The sequence below is a fragment of the Anabrus simplex genome, chromosome 1 (assembly GCF_040414725.1).
Source record: "Anabrus simplex isolate iqAnaSimp1 chromosome 1, ASM4041472v1, whole genome shotgun sequence".
NCBI lineage: Eukaryota > Metazoa > Arthropoda > Insecta > Orthoptera > Tettigoniidae > Anabrus > Anabrus simplex.
This window is the reverse complement of record NC_090265.1, coordinates 927,387,431-927,408,045: the sequence shown is the minus strand read 5'-3', so window position 1 is coordinate 927,408,045 and position 20,615 is coordinate 927,387,431. Positions and strand designations below refer to the sequence as shown.

Below are 20,615 nucleotides of genomic sequence, written 5' to 3'. Positions count from 1 at the left end.
ATTTCCAGACTCTGGCTTCCAATTATTTATTATTGGAAGTGCGCACAAATGTGCATAGTACAACAAAAGAAATAATTTAAATATTATTTCTATTAATACTTAGTTTTGCGTATTCACTTATGGTTTTTGTTTGCTTTGTACACAGTTTGATGTGGTAATGATCACACTTTTTTTGCACAGTTGGCATATGCAAGTCTTCATTGGATTGTGGTACACCTTGTTTTTGCAGAGGTGATGATGGAAGCCATGCACAGACAGTCTCGTTAGTATGTGTCTCATCTCGAAGTTTACTGACGTCCAGGTCCTATCGATCATCGCACCCGTGCTGTAGAATTATGGCCAGATTTCTAGGTGGCGGTCCCTTAAACTTTGTAATTCTTGTTCTGCTGCTATGGTAGATGGAAGCACGAAGGTTGTTTTCAAATCCTCTAGCAGAAATTATTCCCTAGCTAGTACACATGTTAGGCGGGATCTTGTTGATTTGGATACACCCAGAGCTCTTTTCAGGAAGCATGCTTTAACTCTTTCCAAGGTAGCTAGGTTTTTCCTGAGCTCGATAGCTGCAGTCGCTTAAGTGCGGCCAGTATCCAGTATTCGGGAGATAGTAGGTTCGAACCCCACTGTCGGCAGCCCTGAAAATGGTTTTCCGTGGTTTCCCATTTTCACACCAGGCAAATGCTGGGGCTGTACCTTAATTAAGGCCACGGCCGCTTCCTTCCCACTCCTAGCCCTTTCCTGTCCCATCGTCGCCGTAAGACCTATCTGTGTCGGTGCAACGTAAAAAAAAAAAAAAAAAAAAAGGTTTTGCCTAGTGAGGTCAGGCCATATAATTTCAATGCCATATGTTGGGATAGGAATAATCTTTGCCGCGAATTATTTCGGGCTGTTTCCATGCTAAGTGCTTGTATATGCTTGATATTGCTAGGATAGCATGCGCAGCTCTTTCTGTTATGTGTTTTGTAAAGCATTTGCCGCTAGGTTGTAGCGTGACCCCTAAATATTTGAAATCGTTGACTATTTTTGAGTTTGCTGTTGGAGATAGTAATTTCTGTTCCGTGAGGTATCTTACTCCCATTTCTAAAGATCATAATTTCCGTTTTTGTTTTGTTAATGTGGAAGTTGTTGTTTTGCCACCATTTTACAATTGTATATATGGCACTCTGTAGTTTGTGCAGTTTTGTGGAGCTCACTACCATGTCATCTGCATACGCAAAAATGTGAATGTCTTTTCTATCTTGCGTTATCCTCAATATTTCCTCGGTTGCTAGAATGAATAGTGGTGGACTCGTGGGGTCTCCCTGAAGCACACCATTTGTTTGCCTAATTGCATGTGAAATGGAAAGGCCGTCCGATACCCTTATAGTGTTTTATTGTAATATATCTTTGATTACTCTTGTCCATACGTTTTCTCTTCCTAATACGTTTTCAAGTTTGGATATGATTAGTCTTCTGTCCAGTTGTTCGAAAGTCTTTGTGAAGTCCATAAAGACAGAATAGAACTTTTCTTTCTTTTCAAGTGCTTCTTTTATGTTGCCTAATAATAGTTCTACTGCCATTAGTGTCAATCTGTTGTTTCTGAATCAGAATTTTCACAGTGCCCTTTCCTTGCCTTTCCCCTCTCGACATCACCATAGTCTTGCTTTTCTCTTTACTGATTTTTTTGTTCAAATACATCTAGTTGTTGTTGCACTTCCTTGCTGTCCTTTCCCCATATCACAATATCATCTGCAAATAGCAGTATCTTCATCACATCTCCATAGGCTTCCTTTGTTTCCTTTACAATATTGTTGATGACATAATAAACAAAAGAGATGACAGCACACTCCCCTGTCTTAGTCCAGTCCTAAACCATTCTGTCTTTCCAACTGGGGTCAGCACTCTGCAAACACAGTTGTTGTACATTGCTTGCACCATTTCTAACATCTCTCTTCCGAATCTCTTCTTAACCATAGTTTCCCAAACCTTCTCTGTGGGTACACTATCATATGTCTTCTCTATATCTCTGAAAGTCATGACCAGATCCTTTCCGTATTCCCCGTTCTTTTTCATCAGCTGTCTCATGCCATATTGTTCCTCTTGTAACTCTCCTTCAATCTTTCTTCTCATTCTTCTTTCTAATATCCTTTTCAGTATTTTAACTACCTGTGATATAAGTGTGATTCCTCTATAGTTACCACAAACTTTTTTCTCCCCTTTCTTAAACACTGGTATTATTATCCCTTTTTTCCAGTCTTCTGGTAGATATTTGTGTTTTCACATACTGTACACTTTAGTAGTCGGTACAACCATTGCATACCAACAGGTCCAGCAACTTTTATCATTTCCACACTGATTTCATCCATCCCTCTTGCTTTTCTCATCTTCATCTTCATCTTTTATGCTGCTAACTCCATCTCCTGCATTGTTATATCATCCTCTGTTGTTGAGTCCCCACACTGTATTGCTTCTCTCTCCCCTGTACAGTTGTTCACATCAATAGCTTATCAAAATACTCCTTCCATCTTCTCTTTATTTCTTCTGGGTGTGTTAACAGTTCCCCATATTCCTTTTTTTACTAGCTTTGTGGTAACTCTTTCTGTCCTCATACTTCTTATAAGTCCATACAGCATCCTTTTAGTGCCACTTACATCCGCTTCCATTTTTTTGTGTAAATTCTTCCCTACTCTTCTTTTCTTCTCTTACCACCTTCTTACATCTCAGTTTACCGTTGAAATACTTCCTTTTGATTTCTTCCGTTTGATCTGTTTGATTCTCGCCAGGCTGTCTTCTTTTCTTTTACCACTTTCCTCACTTCCTCATTCCACCACAGTGCATCCTTTTATTTCACTCTTATAGATGTCCTGCCACAATCACTCTCTGCTGCACTAACAAATGCCATTTTTAATTGGCCCACTCCTCTTGTACATTTTCCACTTCAGTAACTGGGATTTGTTGCTTCAATCTCTCCTGAAAATCTTCCTGTATATTTTTGTCTTTCAATTTCCATACTTTTATTTTGTTTTCTCTTATCTCTTTTAGTTTTTCCATTTTTCCCAACCGTAATTTTGCCACCACAACTCTAGGATCCCCATCAAATACTTCTCCTGGTAAAGCTGTCACATCCATCAACTTCCTGCAATTTGTCCTTTCCACCAAAAAGTAGTCAGTTGTCAGTTACTGGCTTTGTTCTTCTGTCACCCCACCAATATCTCGTAATTTTCCTGCTGTTTTTTTCTTTCGAAACCATGTGTTCCCCATTATAAGTTCATTCCTTTCACAGAAGTCCACTAGTTCCTCTCCTTTGCAATTCTTTTTCCCATATCCATATGGTGCAGTGACTTCTTCCTTTCCTTGTCTCTTGTTTCCAACCTGAGAATTCAGATCTCCCATAATAACCACTTCCACACCTGAAATTTCTCTTTCTACTTTCTCCAAGGATCCTCCAATAACTTCTTCCCTGTTTCCCATCTGTGGTACATACACTTGTATGAAGTCCATCACTTCATTCTTCATCTTTAGTCTAATCTTCATTATTCTGTCACTCACACATTCTACCACTTCAACATACTCCTCCATTTGCTTTGAAATGATTAGTCCCACTCAGTTTATTGTCTCTTGGCCACCACTCGAGTATAATGTGTATCCTTTCCTCAATTTCTTCCTTCTGTTAACTTTCCATTTCACTTCACTCAGCCCTATCATTTGCACTTTCTCCTTCTCCATGAAATCTACTACTTCCTCTACCTTTCGTTTCAGGGTCATAAGATTTACTGTTGCTATCTTAATGTTGGTTACGGGTCGCCCATTTCTCACAGTTCCTCAAGTGCCCTAAGAACTGCATGTTGCTTTAAGCCCTAGCCTTTTCCAAGGTTGCTTTCCTAGTACCATACCATATATGGGATATTATTACGATAGGGTCGCCACTCCCAAAGGCATTTTATACCTACTGCCAGGTGTTATTTTAGGCTGCTCCACTGGAGTACAGACACCTTCTGTAGCCACTCCTCTGGAGTACAGACGCTACAAGTTTCCCTCTTCTACCACCGATGCCGTACCAAAGTCCACCTTCTCCGCCACTGATGCCGTTGGGGTCTTCACCCATACCCTGGGCTTGGGCCCTCCATATTTGTGACCCCTGGAGAGAGAGTGTTCCAGCATTTTAAAGCCCCCAGGGACTGGGCTGCCTGTTTGTCCACGGGTTGTATTGGGTATTTCAAACAGCCCTACTGAATTGTAGGGTCCCCCTATCCGCCACCTGGGGACGTGCCCTCTAGGGGTTAGCAGGCTCTCCCGAGCGAGAAAAGTCTTATCTCTGATTCCAGTTCTTTACTCATACCATATATATATATATATATATATATATATATATATATATATAAAAGAAAATATAAAAATCCAATAATAATGCCTTCAGGAATTCCCCTCTTAATGATTACAGGATCAGGTAAAGCTTTACCTACTCTAATTCTCTAAGTTCTATTCTCTAGAAATATAGCCACCCATTCAGTCACTCTTTAGTCTAGTCCAGTAGCCCTCATTTTTCCCAGTAGTCTCCCATATATACCCTATCAAAAGCCTTAGATACGTCAATCATGGTACAGTCATTTTGACCTGAATCCAAGATACCTGCTATATCTTGCTGGAATCCTGCAAGTTGAGCTTCAGTGGAATAACCTTTCCTAAATCCCCGAACTGCCTTCTATTGAACCAGTTACTAACTTTGCAAACATGTCTTATATACGGTAATCAGAAAGAATGCTTTCCCAAAGTTTACATGCAACGCATGTCAAACTTACTGGCCTGTAATTTTCAACTTTATGGATATCACCCTTTCTTTTATACACAGGGGCTACTATAGCAATTATCCATTCATTCGGTATAGCTCCTTCATGTAAACAGTTGTCAAATCAGTACTTCAGATATGGTACTATATCTCAAACCATCCCCATCTCCAGAAATCTTATCAATTCCAGCTGCTCTTCTAGCTTTTAACTTTTGTATCTTATTATACATGTCATTGTTATCATAAATAAATTTGAATACTTCGTTAGTAGTAGTCACCTCCTCTATCTGGACAATATCTTTGTAACCAACAATCTTTACATATTGCTGACTAAATACTTATGCCTTCTATAGATCTCTGCTTATACACTCCCGTTGTTCATTAATTCCATTATTCAGTAAAATTTGTATGACTGCCATTTATGCTTGCCATCGAGTTATCCTTAGCTGACTTCTTGCTAGATTCAATTTCCTAGTAAGTTCCTTCCACAGCCATTTCTAACTCTATTTCTTTCCATCCTACACCTCCTTCTTAGTCTCTTTACTTCTCTCTTATAATATAGTGTGTCTTTACCATTCCTTACCACCTTTAAAGGTGCATTCTTGCTTTCACATTCCTCAACAATTGCTTTAAACCCATCCCACAGTCTGATTACATTTTTTTAATTTACCATTTTCCACCAGTCGTGGTTACTTTTTAAAAACTCCCGTATATCTGTTTTGTTAGCCATATGGTACTGCTTAATCCTCTTAGTGCCAGGCCCGGGCGCTCACAGTATGCCAAGAGTGCCAGGCAGATTTAGAGAATTTTGCAGGTTTTCACTCTCTGGACTATATAGTTCACAGATATTATTATAACTATGACTGGAAATTTTTATTAAATGTTAACAAGAAGACACTCTTACTGCTGAACTAAATTACAACCCTAAAATGCTCTTGGGTATTTTGAAAAAAAGTATTTTTCAAACAATTTTAAAGCACCAAAAATTAAAAATCAGAAACAAAACAGAAAAAATCAGAAAATTCATCTCAACAATAAATATTGATGACTTTTTGAAATATCCTACTTCAGATGAATAAACATGTAAAGTTTCACATTTTTATCTTCAGTATTTTAAGAGTTATGTACAGTGGTATCGTAATATAAAATTGTTGCATCCGGGAGATAGTAGGTTCGAATCCCACTATCGGCAGCCCTGAAGATGGTTTTCCATGGTTTCCCATTTTCACACCAGGCCTGTACCTTAATTAAGGCCACGGCCGCTTCCTTCCAACTCCTAGGCCTTTCCTATCCTATCGTCGCCATAAGACCTATCTGTGTCGGTGCGACGTAAAGCCCCTAGCAAAAAAAAATGTATAAAATTGGCATGTTCAACAAGGGGATCGAACCTGGCACATGGGTTGTAGTCAGGGTGACCAGGTGGTGATAGATTATCATTGTTCACAAGAAGAAAGAATCTCAAGATCAATTGGAATCTGTTTCTTGAGAACATGTTTCCAAACCATGGAATATAACGGGAGATTTTGACCCAATAAAAAAATATGCTCTGCTTTCTAGTTATACCCATTTCCAACAAAACAGCAATGAAAGCCTTCATTTCAGTCAATGTAACCGGGCGCTACTGCTGTGCTCTGGCATGTGGTGACAAGACATGATTTCTCTTATCTGTTTGTCTCTGTAGTTATGAGGTTCCATAATTGAGCCGTGAAAAATAAAATAAAAATATGCTATAGGTTTGCGTCTGACGAAGGGGCAGGTCTCGGGCCAGGAGTATTATAATAATCAGGTGTGGGTTGGTATTTTGCAACTTGACCTAATTGAATTTCACGGAAAACAGGAAATTGTTGCTGTTGGATATTGTTACAGCCGTCATCATCATCAGTACTGTCACTCAGACGCTCGTTACCACTTTCAGTGTTTACACTCTGACAATGAGCATGTGTGACTTTCCCCTCTTGGAGAACTATAATTGAACGAGAAATGCAACTATGCAAGCTAAGGGCGCCAATCTTTAAGTTGATGACTTAAAAACAAAAATTTATAATAAAGCTTGGACGGACTCTCATCACAGGGATGGGGTGATAGTGCACTAATCATTAAGCAGGAGAATTAGAAATCATAAGGCTAATTAAGGCAGACTGATTAAAGTGAACTAGGAAAATACTATTTATTATATTGAATATAAATGACGACGGTTTGACGAGAACTGAATTTAAAATAGGAAATGAATTTAACAAAAAATTGAATGACTCTACTTCGCGAAAACTTGCAATATTTTTAACTCGCTTGCTCACCGTGTAGTCTTGTTCTACTGGTCCTTGGAAAGCTTCCATCCTTGTAGCTGGAACATCACCGGTCGTCTTTGAGATATCTTCATCTGCAGCTAAGTACCATTCCTGCCTTGCAAATTGCATCAACCACTAATTGGATGATGGCTTTGAAACTATCACTCCCTGTTATGCTCTATCCCATATATTGGAGATGAGCCCTAAATCATAGTTAGAAAAACCTCCTTGGGTTATGTGGAGAGGATACTCAATTAACAATCCTTCCAACTTTACTGAAAATGTGCACTGAAGTTTCATTTCTATCTAGTTTAATGCTACCAATTGTCTTAGACTGGTATAAACTGGTCTAATACAGACCTGTTCGTACTTCCTGATGAGAGTGGCTATACACCCATGATTCAGAAATTCCTAAGTACCACGTCGTGGTAACGAAGTAATGAATGTAGAAGTGATAAACTATCACACTAGTCCACTATGGTACAACAACCATAAGACAAGTTATCAGACCTAAAGCGAAATACAAGATAGAAGAATGATGCCAAGAGCTCCAACACGCCCTTTTATAACCTTTTCTGGCTCTAATTACAGGTCGTTACACGTAGTCCAATCAGTTGACACGTCTCTCCCCACTCCAGATCTTAAAGTTGATGGGTCCCAACCATGATATCAACTGTTCTTCTATTAGCCCTTTCACTCAGTATCCATGGCAACATGACGCTCGTTTGAAAAGATAAGCGGTGATCAGTTTGAATTATTCTGGTCGAAATACAGTAGCTGTGGTTACAACGCTTGAACACGTGCTCGCTTTTCCCAGAATTTGATGTCTAAATTTGTCCTTCCTTCTTCCTCGGTGATGTGGCAAGATAGAGGAAAATCTACTGCAAGTTAAATTTAAACGAATGTCGCAAGAATCTAAGTGAATATTAAGATATTCAGCCCTCGTTTACAAGTCGTAGTTACAAAGTAATGAAATGATAGTGAGCAAATGATCAAACATGAATTATAATAAAATTACATACGAAGATAAATATCATGACGTTAAATTCCTGAATTAATTACACATAATAAAATTAACATAATTACACTGTGACGTCTGGAACGTTACACATGTGGTTGAGTGTTTACAGAAACTCGCCATTATCACTCCCAATTACACTTTCACTTCCCCTTCCTCACTTGTTGGAGGAATGAATTCCTCATCAGTCTTCATCATCCTCTTCTTCACTAAAAATTATGAATATATACAGCCAGTTCATTATCATTAACAAAATAACTTCTATTACAAGTAATGAAAATCATTATAGGTCCATATTGTAAGTATCATATAATATATGTAAAAAATATGTTATTTTACTACCACCTATTTTGAATTGTATTGAATAGGTGGTAGTAAATTAAAATTTTTTTCATATAATATAAAACAACTGCTCCCGCTAGTCGCCATTTTACTCACGCGGCATGGAGATCATACGTCATAGATGAACACTAACTTTAGAAATTCAGTGCATGATAACAAATGAATTTACGCACTATCTAGCGGTGTAGTTAAAATCTAATGACAATTCTCTATGGACTCGACACATAAGATGTTACAATCTGACTGCCCAAGTTGTACTAACTTGTATAGAATTGCACGCTGTCCAAACGACGATATATCGTGGTTGGCACTTTACGCGTATATATGAAACAATGATATATCGTTGTCTGGCTCTCTTTTTGGTTAATAGTCCCACTTTTACAACCTCCCTTTCTACCACATTTTATTTTTGACTATGACAAAAACAGCTTTGTGATCATTAATACAATCTATTACTTTGATTTCTCTATAGAGCTCATCTGGTTTTACTAACACCATGTCCAGTATATTCTTCCCTCTAGTTGGTTCCATCACTTTCTGATTCAGCTGTCCTTCCCAGATTAACTTATTTGCCGTTTGTTGGTCATGCTTCCTGTCACTCGCATTACCTTCCCAATTGACATTTGGTAAATTGAGATCTCCCGCTACAATCATGTTCCTTTCCATCTCATTTCCCACATAGCTGATTATCTTATCAATTAATTCCGAATCAGCATCTGTGCCACCCTTTCCCGGTCTGTACAATCCAAAAAACATGAAGTTGTCTGTTATCTTTATAGCTGAGCCTCACACCTAGAATTTTATGTTTGTCATCTTTAACTTTTTTGTAGCATACGAATTTTTTCTTTCACCGGAATGAATACTCCCCCTCCTACCATTCCTATCCTGTCTCCACGATAAACACTCTAGTTTCGTGGGAAAATGTCTGCATCCGTTATATCATTTCTCTAGTTGTGATTCAACTCCTATTATAATATCTGGCGAGTATATATCTACTTACCAGATATTATAATAGGCGTATTGAGCAGAAACCGTTTGAAGGGAGTGAGCCCTCTCATAGTAGAGGCTCCATTTTGTGTCAGCCATTGGCCCCACATTTGAGGTTATAACTCTTTCATTGGGACCCATTAGCAAGGCGAAGTTGGCAATTACAGCTGTCTATTATGGGACTGGCACTAAAGTGAGTGTTCAGCAGAGGGTTGTGGGTAACAGTGCAAGATTGCCGGGCTGAGTGGCTCACATGGTTGAAGCGCTGGCCTTCTGACCCCAACTTGGCAGGTTCGATCCTGGCTCAGTCCGGTGGTATTTGAAGGTGCTCAAATAAATCAGCCTCATGTTGTTAGATTTACCGGCATGTAAAAGAACTCCTGCAGGATTAAATTCCAGCACCTCAGCATCTCTGAAAACCGTAAGTTAGTGGCACGTAAAGCCAATAACACGAATTAACAGTGCAAGATTTCTCTATGTTTAGTTATAAAAGTAAGTTTCTTCTGGGGGCGGGACAGTGGGATCCTAGCATTGGCAAGGAACACACTTCTCCACAAGCATTTTAAGTTAACATTAATATATTTTATCTCCCTGAGTAATTTGCTGCATGCTGGTGCCCCCTGTCTTAGGGTGCCTACAAAGTAATGTTCTGTCAATTTATAATATGAACTTTGGTCTTCTGTTTTACTTGTAGAAGAAATGAAGGGAGCAATCAAATGATGAATAGGATCAAGTACATTTTTTCCCTATTATCTGGTATCAATACTAAGTGGATTTATCCCAGATTTGTGGCTGGATGCTCTTCCTGCTCTAAGGATAGATGGATTCACTATTTCATGTTTCTGTAGAGGTCGCTGGTTGGTGGTGTGATATGCTGGTTGTAAATGAAGATTTGTACTAAGACAATCACAAGCATTCAGCCTCTTCATCTAGAGGAATTGATCAAATGATGTTAAAATTCCTAACCTGGTTGGGAATTGAACCTAGGAGCCTTTGAAGGCCACTGTGCTGCCATTCAGTCAGAGAGGCAGACAGTACAATGGAACTTTAATTCTACCGAACCTCTATTGATATTTACTTCATAACATTTTAAAATTATACATATTTCAATGTAAAAACACACATTCAAGTATTCAGACTCCTTAGGCATTTTCAGTTGTGAATTTTTCAGCTTTTTCCCCACTGTAGCATTGAGCTCATAAGCTGGATTGTCATATGTAATTTGTCAGTGAAATTAAAATATGGCACCCTTCTGAAAACTTAATTTTTGATATAAAAGCCAAAGGCTGGCATTGATAGTAAGTGGAGTTACTTATCTCCCCTAGTGCACTGTCACTGCATGTGCTTCATATGAGGCTGGCAGTGGTATCTCAACAGTGTACTTGCTGCTATTGTCTTGGAGAGGTGTAACAATCCAACTGGGAATCCCAGTGCCACATTGGGATGAAGCTCAGTATTTCATGATTGAAAAAGCTTATATCTTGAATGCTTATGATATTCACAATTGTAAAATTAAATGATGGTCCCATTCTAGAAAGTTTTGTCTTATTTAACAATTTAAATAATTTTGTTTCATTTGGAAGTAAGTATTTATGACAAGGTTTCAAATTGTGATCCTATTGTCTGCCAGGCTGATAGAATTCAGACTCAAAGAATTATTTTTGTGTAATGTTTGGATTGTTACTTTCCAGTTGGCAGAGCTTGAACAGAATGGTGCCGATAATGAAGAGTATTTGGAACGCTTGCAGCGCTCTCCACTGAGAATACGAGAGATGGAGCGCATGATAATTACAACCAAGAAGGAAGTTTCGAACTATCAAGATATGCTGGAGCAGTCACAGGTGAGTAATCGTAATAGTTGTTGATGTAACAACAACTCGGATTTTCATACAGTGCTGTTGTACTTGACATAATTAATCCTTCGTTCAATCATCTTCCTCAAACTAAACAAGACCTATGGTAGACTGAAAGTCAGTTAAGTTCCATCCCTAGGTTCACTGACTGTGGTAGCTTAGATATTGCTGGTGCAGCGAGTATCTGTGGACAGATTTGTAATGAGGTTTTACAACCTGATGTGATCATTAGCATACTTCTCGGGTGTTGACCTTATGTGTGTTTGTTAAGAGTTAACGCTAATAATTTTAATGTACATTATACCATGTATAGAATATTTTTCTAAAGTTACAGTATTGTTGACTAATTCTAAAGACTGTGATTTTTATTTTTTATAGGGCCAGTACATCACATTAGAGAAAAAATACTGCAAAGCTAAAAAGCTTCTGCGAGAGTTCCAACAACGTGAGCAGGATCTGCTTCATCGAGAAGAGTTTTACTTACAGTTGTTGCAAGAGAAAGATACAGAGTACAATGCACTTGTTAAATCACTTAAAGATAGGGTAAGTCCATTGAATAAGACTGAGAAATGAGTACATAAATCTCTTTAGCCTATATGTGTTTCTTAAACTAAAAGTTATAAACTTTGTGTTCTACAGCTGGTCCATTTTCAACCAAGAAGCATCCGAATTCCATGTTTCCTTATATCATCATAACAAACCATTGAATATGTTCAGCAAAATTTTTGAATTTATATAGCACTCATGCATTCACATACATACAGGATGTTATGTAGATACATAATTTCTGTGAAAGAAAAAAGTTGATTGATCCCTTCCTAATTTTCCTTTATAAGAGTTACCTTTCAAGTCAAGTATTCATTTCTGAAATGCTGTAGTTTTGTTCATGTTACTTGGAAGATTTATTGTATACAGTTGACTAAAATGTTATTTGATTTTTGTTTTCCTTTAAAGAATTCATTCGGCCTTAAATATTGATTTTGTTCTTTAAAAAATATTAGAAAAGCAATTGAAACTTTTGAGCTTGCCAAGGTGACTGCCATTGATTTATGTTACTTAGATTCTGTGATTAGGGTTTGCTGCCTCTCATATTGGGCAACTCCTCAACTGACCTTGAGAGGGTAACTGAACCACATTCCAACCCTAAGACCTGAATTGAAAAATCCTAGCAGCTGTGAGCTTGCATTCGAGAGATAGTGGGTTGGAACCCCACTGTTAGCAGCCCTGAAGGTGGTTTTTTGTGGTTTACCTTTTTCACACCAGGCAAATGCTGGGGCTGTACCTTAATTAAGGCCATGATTGCTTTCTTCTCGCTCGTAGCCCTTTCCTATTCCATGGTTGCCGTAAGACCTATCTGTGTTGGTGTGATGTAAAGCCAATTGAAAAAAAAACTACAAATGAGCTGGGAATTGAACCCTGGGTCTGGATAAGAAACAGGGAAGCTAGCCCTATGCCAAATGGCCGGCTTTGTTGTGTAGTTACTGTCAAAAGTGAGGAAGGGACTTTTGATTTTTTTTTTTTTTCAGCAGACTGAAGAACTTAACAGTTATATTAATTATAAGTGGACTTTTGATAGTCACTGTTTTAGCTGTTCTGTTATAGTACCGGTACTTGTAGAAATCCATAGCGTCAACATCATTTCAAACTTACCCTTTCTAAAATGTACACTTTTGGACATAATGCAAAGAAATATATATGCACTTCATTCATTTTCTGATTTGAATATATTTTATTTTTACAGTCAATCCTTCCTCTATTGCATTCTTGTAATATCTGCACCATCTCTTCCATTAATTGTGTTCTTCTGATCCCATAGGTGGATAAGGCTCGCAAGATTATGTGGGCCTGTCGCAGGGCCGTCGGGAAGACTTGGGGCCTAAGACCTAGGGTGGTCCAGTGGCTCTATATCTCCATTGTACGGCCCACGATCACCTATGCATCTATAGTCTGGTGGCCAGGCTCAGAGAGTAAAACTGTGAGCACCAAGTTAAACAGTGTCCAAAGACTTGCGTGTCTAGGAATAACAGGGGCACTGGATACTACACCATTATGTGCAATGGAGGCCATCCTAGGTTTTCCCCCCTTACATTTATATGTTAAGGTAATAGCGGGAATGAGTGCCTATCGCCTTTGGTCACTCGGAGGATGGTCCTTCAAAAACCCGAATAGAGGTCATGCCTCTATTCTTACAAGGCTTCACCAGACTTGCCCTATGACAATGATGATCGGGGATCTGATGAAGCCTAGCTTTAATTTGAATTATAAATTCACAGTGGTGATACCCACAAGGGAGGAGTGGGCCGCGGACGCTGGGGCCCGTCTTAAGTCTGGGGGCTGTACATGGTACACAGATGGCTCGCGGACGGAGGCGGGCACAGGCGCCGGGGTCTGGGGGCCTAAGACAAGGCTCTCCCTTTCTGTGGGTAAATATGCTACTGTTTTCCAGGCTGAAGTATACGCAATACTAGCCTGTGCTTTAAATATATGGAAAATGCCTGGACACAGAAGACACATCACTATATGTAGTGATAGCCAGGCAGCGTTAAAAGCACTATGTGCAGTTAAAACAACATCAAAACTGGTATGGGAATGCCAAAGGATGTTAGATCAGCTGTGTGAGTTTAGCTCAGTTACCTTATTATGGGTTCCTGGGCACACAGGAATCAGTGGAAATGAAGAAGCTGACAAACTAGCGAAACAGGGCTCAATGGGTTCCTTCACAGGACCAGAGCCCTTCCTGGGAGTGTCACTCCGAAGTGTGAGACTGGCAATATCCCAATGGATAAACCAGTCTCACCTAGATATTTGGAAGAGGTTAACCATAGCAAGACAGGCACGTGAACTTATCAAAGGGCCTAGTCAAAGCTATAAAAAGGTCCTAATGAATTTGAATAGGACCAGAATGAGAATGGTAGTTGGACTGTTAACAGGGCCACAATACCTTACAGAGACACCTACACATCATGAAAATCACCCAGGATCCGATGTGTAGAAGATGCGGCAAGGAGGAGGAGACCTCCGCGCATGTGTTATGTCAGTGCGAGGCTTCTGCAAGCACTAGACATCGATACCTGGGCTCACATTTTGTGAGCCTGGAGGACATCAGGAACGCCAAAATCCGGACACTAGTATCCTTTATAGGAGCACTAGGTCTGGACTAGGCAAACCCGTTCAAGGGGCACAAAGGGTCTTCATAGACCTACGTGTGGAGCTCTGCAAAAACAGGGCTCACGCATTTCTTATCTATCTATCTATCTGATCCCATAATACCAATTAAAGTCATTTTTCTGTAGGAAGAAAATAATTTCAAAAACTTGGAAATGAGAGACCTAGAGTAAATCATTCTGCATATAAACTCTGTGTGAATGAATGAAAAATGTGTATGCAGGCATCTTTCTCTTCTTTCAGGTCATTCAATTGGAACAAGAGTTGCTTGAAACTCAGCGCAAGGCAGGATTACCAGCAGTATTACCTTATGACAGTACTAGTCTACGGCAGCTCACTCCCCAGCTGACTCGTAGACAGCAGGTCAGTACTAAGAAAAAGAGGCACACACTTTCTCTAGTATTATTCTCTGTGTAAACCATTAATATTTAATATATTTTTCTGAAAATAGCAGGAGGACATGTTTGCAGGTTTGATATATCTCTCAAAATCTTTTAGCAGCTTTAAAGCTGATTTTGTTTCTACTTTTGTAATAATATAACCCTGAGTTTCTCATAATATAATGAAATATTTGCTTAGGGGAGTATTTCTACATGTGCACAAAATGAAATTAAATGAAAGGAAGCTATACAAAAGTTGATTACTATAAAGAACAGGGCAAATATTAGTTGAAATCTGTTGCATCAGGATTAATGTTTTAAAGTTTTAGAGAGTATACATCGGATCCATTTCAATTTGCTCTTATATGTTTGGTCATTGGAGAAAAGAGTTAACTTCCTAAAACATTACAGATGTAGATGTTCAAGGCCATATCCAGGATCTTTTTGGATGGGGGCTTGCAAAATCTATAGGAGCAAATAAAATTGGTATACTTTTAGTTATAAAATAGCTCTCTCTCTCTCTCTCTCTCTCTCATAAAGATAAATTCATACCAGTCTGGTGAGACACACAGTGCAACAAATTCTGTCATTTATTTGAAAATTAAGGTAACAAAAACTAATCACTATGATTATTTCAAATGTTTGCAGGTTTGATATATCTCTCAAAATCTTTTAGCAGCTTTATAACTTGAAACTATCTATTTCTATTAAAAAGTTGGTTATTTTAGTTAAAGAATTATCGTCTGAGTGTCACATTTGTCACTTATTAGCTTGTTCTCATTTCTTCTTCTTCTACGGTGGAGATGCTGGTGCAAACTGCATCACACTTGTGGACTAGCCGTGTACGGCCGCACCCGCCAACCCTGATGTATTGTCTTTATATGAAGAGGAGTGTGCTGCAAAAAATGAAATGACCCAGTCCCCAACTTAGAAGAATTAATCAAACACAATTAAAATCCCCTTCATGGCCTAGCATCAAACCCAGGACCCTATGAACCAAAGGTCTCAGTACCGATCATTCAGTCAAGCAGCTGCACTTTGTTCTTGTTTATACATTATTAGCATTCGTACCTGTTCTTCCAATGGCAATTTGCAATGGATTATATGTTTCCTTCATGAATTTATGAGGTGTTAAATTGCTTCATTCGAACAATTAATACGGTATTTGAAACTGACATTTTTCTTTGAAAGCACGTGGCAGTAAAGTGAAGTACGACAAAGTTGAACAAAGTCAAGACAGAATGAGAATGATTTCCGAATTTATAGTAAGGTACAGGTCCTCATCCGAAGTTGTGCGAAATTCTCCCTGTTTCTCAGTTACATATTGTAGTTTCTCCAACCATGGATGTGGTGCTGTGACTGAAGACTCACGAAACCCATTGTTGATGATGCCTCCCTTATTATCTGTTGTATTGAAAAGGGTAAAATGGCTCTCTTGTTCTCCCCATAAACCCACCTTGAAGTGACATGAACCAAGTTCTCCATGGGACTTGCGACTAAAATTCAGTTTCCTTATGCATCTTCCTTATTTTCCTTCATAGACAAATATGTATATGGCGTAAACAAACAATTATATATATTCATAAAATATATAGTTTTTTTTTTTTTTTTGCTAGGGGCTTTACGTCGCACCGACACAGATAGGTCTTATGGCGACGACAAATATATAGTTTATATATAATGTTTTGATAGACCTAGTGTTAAGGAAGATATTTAAGAATAATCTTCCTATAAAGTCCAACTCCGTGTCATGACCTTGATATCATATGCATCTGATAAAACAATCCTTATAGGTAGATTCCAAATATGGAGGTTGGTTGAAATATGTCCAGTAGTTTTCCAGTTTTGGGAACACAAACACACAGATAAATAATCAGATAGACAGACACCAAAGGGAATAATACTTCAGATGATCAGTGTCATGTATAAAACGAGTAATTGTAAGGAAATCTTGCTCATATAATGAACATACAGACATGGAAGACTTACGATTTTGTGTGTGTATAATGATGACGACGATGATGATGATGATGATATTATTATTGTTATTGTTGTTATTAATAATAAATTATAAGGCATGAGGAGAAGACCAGGTTTTTGTAGAGATGTGGAAATATTCAAGTAATGTGGTTCGGATTCTTACACATGGCTTTAACAAAAATTTGGATCACTGATCAGTTTCCATAACATCGGACAACAAACAGCCTTAACACACCCTCTTCATAAAAAAGGAGATAAGGGTAATCTGGATAATAATAGAGGATTGTCCATCTTGGGCTGCACATACAAGATTTTTTCCAAGATCTTATATAGAAGGATTAAAGTTCAACTAGAAAAAGAGTTAGGAGAATACCAAGGAGGCTTTAGACCGTGGAGAAGTTGTGCTGAACAGATCACTCTAAAATTAATAATGGCATACTACAGAAAACAAAACAAGCCTATAGTAATAACATTTGTTGACTTTAAGAAGGCATATAAAAATTTTACAGAATTTTGGACTCCATCCTAAATTAATTAAACTGATAGAACTTACTTTAATTAATACCATAACAAAAGTAAAGTTTAGGGCAGAGGTTTCTGAACCATTTTTGATTAAAACAGGTTTAAAACATGGAGACTGTTTATCTCCATTACTATTTAATTGTGGATTAGAATTTATAATAAGGGAGTGGTACAAGGTCAACCCAAAGAACATAAAAGTTGGAAGATCCGAACAAAATTTAAGTGCTGATGCTCTATTGTCCAACAATATTCAGGAAACACGACACCAAATTAAATCTCTACAGGAAATAGCACAAAAAATAGGTCTTACAATATCCTTTGAAAAAACTGAGATCATGTTTACACATCCCCCCACTGGTAAATAAATTGATGGGCAAGATATCAAAATTGTTGATAAATTTAAGTATTTATGAGAAATCATAACTTATAATCTTAATGAGAAACCACCTTGGCATAACAGAATAAATTAAACAAAGCAAATTATATTACCAAGATTACATACAATAAAAAAAGCTTATCCATAACAGCAAAATTAAGACATTATAAAACGGTCACACAGCCAGAAATAACTTATGCTAGTGACCATTTTTAAAACTACTAATACAGCTGAAACAAACAAAATACGACAGAAAGGAGAATAATTAGAACATGCAAAAATAAACAGTATCAAATTAATGGACAATGGAGAATAGTATCAAATAAAACATTTTATAAAGAAATTTAACCAGTATTGAGCGCGATTGGGAAATAACATATATCATTCTTTGGACATCTTATCAGTACACCTGACACAAGAATTAGCAGAAGAATAATTGAAAAATTATGGAATAGCAAGACCAAGATTAAATTGATCATAGAAATTAAGGAGAATATTAAAGAACTACAAGGAGCCTCTGTGCGTCAGTCAGCAGTGCATCGCCCTCTCACCGCTGGATACCGTGGTTCAAATTCCGGTCACTCCATGAGAGATTTGTGCTGGACAAAGCGGAGGTGGGACAGGTTTTTCTCTGGGTATTCTGGTTTTCCCTGTCATCTTTCATTCCAGCAACACTCTCCATTCTCATTTCATTGCATCTATCAGTCATTATTAAATCACTTTGTGAGTGGCGACTCCATCGTACTACTTGCCCAGAACCATGAAACTACTTGTGATTAGTACCACCATACGGGGAACACCATAGGTCGCTTTTACTTGCGCATAGTACCACTATGTTAGGTACAAAATAGGTTTGTGATTAGTAGCAACAGTGTGTGCTGCAGGCTTCTACAGTACCTGTGATTAGTACCACTTTAGGAGTGACACCATGGTTCTGGGTTGCCTATGATTAGAACTATATGAGGAACACTGTGGGATAGTGCGGGTCCCTGTGGTTAGTACACCTATGTGATGAACACCATAGGTTTGCGTTGCCTGTAAATGGCGCAAAACACTGCAAGTCTGTATTTCATGTGCGAAGTTCATTACCTGTGAGTAGTACCATACTGTGTGGAATGCACAACTCCGCGATTGGACAACATGGTGTGAATTTCAACGAGAATAATTTCGAACTAAAGACAATGTTTATAAAGTAGGCCTGCTTGGGAAATATACACAGAAAATGCTGTCAACAAGGTCCTGACAGCTTGCTGAGTCAAGGGAATACAGTAGGGTTTCACAAGACTCTTCAATATTTCACTCAACACACTTCTAATGAATGTGAGTGTGGCGAGCGCTTTGGAGCATTCGGACCGGCAGGCGGGTGATAATATTCAAGCGCTCTGGAGCATTAGGGACAGCAAAGAGTTAAATATCTAAGATGAAATTCTAAAAGAATTTAATTGTGTAAAGTCCACCTATTCAATACAATTTTGCCATTTAAGAAATGGACTGTTTAAAAAGCTATATAGGACACGTTTCGACCTAGCCTAGAGGTAAAATAAGGAAGAAAGACATATAACAAAAACAGACACACAAAAAAGTTTGAGATAAAATACAATCAACAAATGCAATGGAAAACTGTTAAAAATGTACATAGATTCAAAATTGGATGAATTTAGTTGTAAATGTGGGTCCTACCGTATTTAATAATACTGGCTGGCTGGAGGAAATACTTAAAAAAAAAATTGTGAAGACAGTTGTTGCTCTATTTGTTATGCTTCTGGAAACGAAGGGAAGTTTTGAGAAATCTGTTACATTTCTTCACAGAGAATACGAGTATAGCCAGGAGTCTTTCCTCCAGCTCTGTGCTTGTATAGATCAGATTGGACTTTACACAATAAAATTATTTTAGAATTTCATCTTAGATGTATATTTCAACCAAAATTTGAGATAAAATACAATCAACAAATGCAATGGAAGTCTATGTTTAAAATGTACATAGCTTCAAAGTTATACCTAGCGAGTGGCTGCATGTTTTGGGTCATGTAGCTGCCGGTTTTCATTCAGGAGATAGTGGGTTTGAACCCCACTTTCAGCATTCCTGAAGTTAGTTTTTTGTGACTTCCCATTTTCACACCAGGCAATTGCTGGGGCGTAATTAAGGCCACAGTTGCTTGCTTCCCACTCCTAGCCCTTTCCTATCCCATCATCAATTATAAAATCTACGTGTGTCAGTGTGATGTAAAAGCAAATTGTATAAAGTTTTGTAATGTCCCGAGTCATTGCTGTAGGGTTGTGAGACTTGGACCCTTTACCACCGTGACTTGAAAAAGCTTGAGCACTTCCACCAATGAAAACTTCTATCCATCTTTAGGATCAAAAAGGAAGACCGTGTCACCAACATTGCTGTTATTAAGAAAGCGCATGCCAAGAGCGTAGAATTGTCCATCATCGGTCATCAGCTTAGATTGATTGGCCATGTTTGTCTGATGAGTGATACCAGATTTTCATGCCAAATCCTGTATGGTGAACTTTGTTCTGGCACTAGACCTTGTGGAGCCCTTATGAGATGCTCAATCCACAAACCTGGGGCATGCTTGCCCAAGACCGTTCACTTTGGTGCCAGACCATCCCTGCTGCTGTCAGTCTGTTTGTAGGGAAACAACACAGATGTGAAGAGGCCAGGAGAGAAGCACGAAAACTCCGTGCAGCAAAACCACGCCCTCCTCCAACAGTTCTGTGCAATCTGTGTGGACACTTATTCCATGTTAGAATTGGTCTATTCAATTATCGAAAGTACATCCACAGACAGAAGTGAATTTATTGGAAGAAGTTAGCTACTTGCAAACAAGTTAAGCCGACGAATATTCTGATTTTTGCATATTTATTTAGTACTAATTAAGTAGAATTTTTGCATTTGAGTAATGTTGGTGAAATAGGGGGCCACTTCAAGATATCATTTT

At 38.4% G+C, this 20,615-nt stretch overlaps 1 protein-coding gene across 5 annotated transcripts in view; it reads left to right on the top strand.

Annotated features, from left to right (window-relative positions):
• The window catches only part of Spn (Spinophilin), a 294,699-nt gene that overhangs the window by 216,152 nt on the left and 57,932 nt on the right, over positions 1–20,615 (top strand). For all 5 annotated transcript variants that reach the window (XM_067136664.2, XM_067136663.2, XM_067136660.2 and 2 more), the window contains 3 exons: positions 11,086–11,235; positions 11,626–11,790; positions 14,656–14,775. In XM_067136664.2, coding sequence (XP_066992765.2) covers positions 11,086–11,235; positions 11,626–11,790; positions 14,656–14,775 — 435 coding nt within the window. The remainder of the gene's footprint in view (positions 1–11,085; positions 11,236–11,625; positions 11,791–14,655; positions 14,776–20,615) is intronic.